This window comes from Nanorana parkeri, unplaced genomic scaffold (genome assembly GCF_000935625.1).
Source record: "Nanorana parkeri isolate BGI_ZX_2015 unplaced genomic scaffold, ASM93562v1 scaffold1376, whole genome shotgun sequence".
In the NCBI taxonomy this organism is placed as follows: domain Eukaryota; kingdom Metazoa; phylum Chordata; class Amphibia; order Anura; family Dicroglossidae; genus Nanorana; species Nanorana parkeri.
The window spans coordinates 229,499-235,652 of NW_017307644.1; the positions used below are offsets into that span (position 1 = coordinate 229,499).

At 41.0% G+C, this 6,154-nt stretch overlaps 1 protein-coding gene across 1 annotated transcript in view; it reads left to right on the plus strand.

Moving 5' to 3' along the window:
* The window catches only part of LOC108797972 (pendrin-like), a 63,368-nt gene that overhangs the window by 53,404 nt on the left and 3,810 nt on the right, over positions 1–6,154 (plus strand). Inside the window, exons 15-16 of the mRNA XM_018569661.1 lie at positions 657–752; positions 2,816–3,055. Coding sequence (XP_018425163.1) covers positions 657–752; positions 2,816–3,055 — 336 coding nt within the window. The remainder of the gene's footprint in view (positions 1–656; positions 753–2,815; positions 3,056–6,154) is intronic.

Genomic DNA, 6,154 nt, shown 5'->3' on the forward strand with positions numbered 1-6,154 from the left:
CTCTATATATATATATATAAATATATATATATATAGAGATCTATATAGATCTATATATATAAATTTAGAAACATTTTAAATAGGGTGAATTTATCCATCAGTTGCTCTAGAAATAATAAATAAATAAAACATTTCACACATTTTAAAGGTAATGTATTGTGATTTTGACACAAATTTCCTTCTTTAGTTTGGTCAGAACCAAAAGAAAAACTTATTTTTTTTCAGCCTGGTAAATATAAAATATTGTATATTAATATTAGGCGTTTTTCTTTGAGCCAGCAGGTGGAGCTTTAGTCTACTTTTTATATTATTCTAGCAATAAGAGACGCTGTCACTTATAGGTTGTTTTTTTTTGCCTTCGTTTGGATCAGCTGTGGGCACAGGATACTGTTTACGGAGGTTGTCTATATATTCAACTTTTTTTTTCTTTTACAAATTATATTTTTTCAACCTGACTATAATAAATAAAAAAATATGTACAATTACTGTGCATTGCCTTTTTATGTGACCATTCCAAAATGCAATCAAATTTTAAAACAGCTTTTGCCTACCTTACCTGTCTTTATCCGTCCGTCATTATTATGTCTACTAATAAGAGAAAGGTTGCACTGAGAGGCTTCACTGGTATTCATCAAAGTTATGTTGGAATTTGGCAGGTTGGCTTTGACTGTGTCCGAGTTTTTACAAAAAGGACTAAAGCCCTCGGGAAGATTCATAAACTTATAAAGAAAGGAGAGCTTACCACCACAAAGGTGAGTTTAAATTCTATTTGGTGTCTGATTACTGAAACTAGTTATACATTTCATGATTAATCCAATCGTCGTTCAGTCACAATTTGGAAAGCTCACAGGTTCAGCTCACAGAAAGAAAGATATTATTTGTAATTTCTGAAAATGTTCTTAACCTAAATAAAGAAAACGAATGCAGCCAGCACATCTAAGAGCTGGTAAGCTGAAATATTACATGGTTTTTATGACCATAAGAAAGGTGAAGGGTCTTAGCCGTTTGTTGGAAAGCCTCACCACTAGCAGACTGCTGACCTCTCATTGATAATAATAAGGACAATTGGTTCCAACCTAGGTGGTTATGAACTAAGTGCAGCTATGAACGAGGGTCGGAGAGTTGAATGGTAATATCAAAAACGATTTTTATTAATTAGAAATATACATGACTATAAATAATTGTATACACATGAACTAATGGACAGTATAAACCCACCACCTAACCAGTCAATTAAAAGATCATTGCAACAATCCATACATACATTCCACTGTTCAAACACACAGGGGGAGCTAGCTGATCAGCGCCATTAATGACATCTGGTGGTCCTCAAATGAGGAAAAAGTGAGTAGCAAAAAAGGGGGGCTTTGATGAATCAAAAGGATATTCAATTGGTTAGTGAACTGCCAGGCGTTATTCAAAAGGCAAGATTCCTTGGTGTTTAGTCCAATTTAATTACCGTATATACTCGAGTATAAGCCGAGTTTTTCAGCCCATTTTTTGTGCTGAAAAGTGCCCCCCTCGACTTATACTCCTCCGAGCGGGGTCATCTGGCAGTCTCCGGGTCCTAATTTAGGTGGCCGGAGATTGCCAGATGACCCTGCTCGGAGCGCCGCCTACCGGAGCAGCAGTGACGCGACGCTCGGCGAGGTAAGTAAGAAGAAAAAAAAACACCCCCGCAGCGGCCAGTCAGGAGCAGGGATGAGTCAGCGGCGCGCTGGTCACCTAAATTAGGACCCGGAGACTGCCAGATGACCCCGCTCGGAGGAGTATAAGTCGAGGGGGGCACTTTTCAGCACAAAAAATGGGCTGAAAAACTCGGCTTATACTCGAGTATATTCGGTAATTAAATTGGACTAAACACCAAGGAATCTTGCCTTTTGAATAACGCCTGGCAGTTCACATAACCAATTGAATATCCTTTTGATTCATCAAAGCCCCCCTTTTTTGCTACTCACTTTTTCCTCATTTGAGGACCACCAGATGTCATTAATGGCGCTGATCAGCTAGTTCCCCCTGTGTGTTTGAACAGTGGAATGTATGTATGGATTGTTGCAATGATCTTTTAATTGACTGGTTAGGTGGTGGGTCATGTATATTTCTAATTAATAAAAATCGTTTTTGATATTACCATTCAACTCTCCGACCCTCGTTCATAGCTGCACTGAGTTCATAACCACCTAAGTTGGAACCAATTGTCCTGATTATTGTCTCTTCTGAGCAGCTGAGGGTTGTTTGCTAGTCAGTGAGAGAAGCAAGGTCAATTTTGACCAACTTAGGGAGTGGAACTCTGGGTACACCATTTCTTTTTTCCTGACCTCTCATTGATGGCAGGCCTTTCATATATCTAGGACAGTGACGTGCAGTGGAGTCCGTTCTCGGTGAGGCATTTCCACTGCCCGCCCCCACCCTGCTCCCAACTCGGTCACCAAGCTGTGTGGAGGAGAGAGGGAGGACAGAGACGGGAGGAGACAGGGACAAGATCGATGTCCTCACTGTTTTTTGTTTTTTTTTGATTGGACAGCAGTGCCGCCTGTTATTAAAGTGCAGTGCTCTGTCCAAGACAGGTTACACAGTGGGGAGGCTTTCCCTGCTGTGTAACCTGTTACAAGCCACTCAGAATGGAGAAAAAGCTGTCAGCTTCAGACTTGAACATGACAGCTTTTTACTCCATAGTACTAGGTGAGGCTCTGCCTCACCTGTCTCCCCTGACTGCACGTCCCTGATCTAGGACTGGTGAAAGGAAGGTGATTGGGTATGTTAGCCGACATGATATATTGCATGGTGTTAAATATCATCTCACATACCTCTTCAGAATGGAGTAATCAGTCCAGCCGGCATTGACAACCAGGGCTATGAGTCTGATGATCCAGAAGACCCGTATGAACCTGAAAAAGATGAGGGAATTCAAACAAGGGAAATTGAGATCCAAGTAGATTGGCATGCAGACCTGCCGGTCAAAGTCTCCGTGCCCAAGGTGTCCATTCACAGCATCATATTTGACTTCAGCCAGATAACATTCCTGGATGTGGTGGCCGTCAAAGTCCTAAAGCTGGTAATCTGTCTGTCTGTCTGTCTATCTATCTATCTATCTCTGTGTTGGGTGACTCCCCCTCCCTTCCCTTATTATATGCTGAGAGTTACTGTTAAGAGGAAATTTTATGGAACCATATCATTATCGTTCCGGGAATTTGCAGTGTTTTTAGGTGGGGCTCTTATCTTTTAGCTCCCACTGCTTTGGAAACAGGATAAGGTAAGTATAGCGTACAGTGCAGTTACTTTGAATAGTATATACACCAAAAAAGTAAGGGAAAATGACAAAAAACACTTAGCCAAAGTAAGGGAAAATTTCTAAAAAAAACTTCCTTAAAGTAAGGGAACATTTCTAAAAAACTTCCCCAAAGTAAGGGAAAATTTCCAAAAAATATTCCCAAAGTAATGGAAAATGACAACTTTGACCGTACAAACACCTAACCCACTAAATTAAACGTGCACAGAACACAAACTCACCATTCCTTCTGTAAAATTCACCAACTAGACCGCAGATGCAGAAGCCTCCAAAGTAAGGGAAGGTCTCTCCTATAACATATCCGGGCCGAGGAGGAGCCTAGGACTTACTTCAGCTCTGCAGTGCCTATGATCTGAGAGGAGGTGACCACTTTTAATGGAAGTACAGCACAGCAGGATTGTGATCTATCCATGATATGGCTGCGATCAACTTGTTGCTGACCCCTGGGTTAAAGTGGCTCTGTCAGATACAGAAGATTTTTTTAGCAGGGACTTCCCTCAAATACAGCAGTAAAGGATGGAAGGGCTTCAGAGAGGAAAATATTATCTACATTGCAGAGAGCCCATTTTTGACTATTTTGAGAGTCTCTTTGAGAGTTTATGCAGTGAGGAGTTAAGTGTTAAGGTGTGCGTTAATGTTTTTGATTCTTTAGATTTTAGTGACACTTTGAAGTTTATTTATAGAAAAAAAGTTGTAGACTTGTTTCCACTGCTAAGCTGCATGTACATTTGTTCTGTGCAAATGGAGGCAAAAACAAACTTTAGCAGTATATTTTCTTTCTAAGACGAATGTAATATCAGGAAAATACTGTATTGTGTCCACTAGATGGAGCTGAGGAGCATAGTTAATGAGAATTTATTTCCCATAATCCTGACCTCCACCCAGTGGCCATAAAGTGGTATTTCCCTGAAAGTACATTTGGTATGCTATATAATATACTAATAACATTCATGCTTGCCTCCATTCTCACTAAATTAATGTACACAGAGTTTTGTAGAATAAAAGGCCCTGCACTGTGTTTGATAAATGTACCCCTAATGTGTCCACACACATTATAGTCTGAGTGTGCAATTTCTGTAAAATCTCCATCACAGTTGCCAACAACCATGAACAGCCTATTCAATTTATATCCAGTCAGGTATGACCTTGAATTACATAGGTGATGGCACCTCTGAAGGTGATGGTTTAAAAAGATTGGCTAGCTTTAAGGGAACTTTAGGATTTCTAGTTGAAAATAGACATACAGATCTTGTATTGTTGATAATGCCATAAACATCCTCACTGGACTAGAATATTAAAGGAGCTATATTGTACTAGCTAGTGACTAAAAATCCTCCTTGTTAGGCCATCAGCCACTGGAGCAACAGCAAGGGTGTGTTGGCTTTGAGCTATGAATTTTAGGGACTTGTCTGTCCTGGAGAATTGGGTGTTAATAGCTTCTGTGGGAAGTGGGCTTTAAGACAACAATTGGACCCCTTGCCGCTCCTCGGGGAAAGGGGCTAGGGACACACAAAAAAAAAAAGAAAAAAAAAGACAACAATTTTTTATAAGCTATATAATAATAATAATAATATTCAGCATTTATATAGCGCCAACAGTACAATATAAGGAGGACATTGCCCTTACAATACAAATCAAGACAAGTTAAGCTTACAATCTAAAATTGAGGGGCAAGTGATAGATGAGGTAGCAGCTGTGTGGGGAAGAATTATTTGAGAACGTGATGGTTGAGTGGTTAGTTTGAGGTGGGATAGGCTTCCCTGAAGAGATAAGTCTTTAGGGATCGCCTAAGGCAGTCAGAGTTGGAAATAGATGGACAGGTTGAGATAAGGAGTTCCAAAAGATGGGAGAGACTCTAGAGAAGTCCTGGAGGCAAGCATGTGAGGAGTTGACAAGGGAGCTAGAGAACAGGCGGTCTTGAGGAGCAGAGGGGACAGGGTGATACTTTTAGACGAGGCTGTATCCTTTGGATGATTGGAAGCCAGTGCATGGATTGGCAGAGGGAGTTGCAGACAATGAGCAGTTGGTTAGGTGGATGAGTCTAGCAGCAGCAGAGATGAAAGACTGCAGGAGTGATAGCCTGTGTAGAGGTAGGCCAATGAGGAGGGAATTGTAATAGTTGAGACAAGAGAGAAGAAGCTGTGTATGAGTAGCTTTGTGGTTTTATTGGTCAGGAAGGGGCGTATTTTGGAGATGTTACAAAGGTGAAGGCAGCAGGATTTGGATAGTGATTGGATGTGGGCAGGAAGGTAAGGTCCGAGTCAAGGATGACACCTAGCACCTTGGCATGGGGGGAATAGATGAGGATTGGACAGCAGTCTTATGTGATGCAAAGACTAGTATGCCAGGGAGAGCCTTGTACTGCAGGTGTTCAGGTTCAGCTTCTTCTCCAGCAAAGGGGAACAGTGAACAGCACACTAGTAACATCATCAAATCTCACTTCAAACTCCTCTGAGACTAGCTGCAAGAGGCATCAGTGCCTTTGATGATCTTACACCGCAAATATAATGCTATGAGGCTCAAGGCACAGGAAGTGCTCCTGCTATTTTTTAGGAGACATTCAAGATAAAATTGTTTTTTTTTTCAGAGTGCTTAGGCACAATTAACACCTCTAGGTGTTCTTTTTAACACAACAAATCTCCACTTTTTGAGACCAGGTCCACTTGAAATCCGTAGAGTGAATAACATCTACCCATAAGCCTATTTTTTTTCCTCCTATTTGCCTAATACTGGGGCTTGAAGCAGGGTCAAGGACAAAGAACTTGGCAAGCATATGTTGTAGGACATGGCAAATAGAGTTAGGGGAGTCGACCTGTCATGAAGAGGCTTGTGCATTAAAAGCCCACCACTACATATACAGTGATA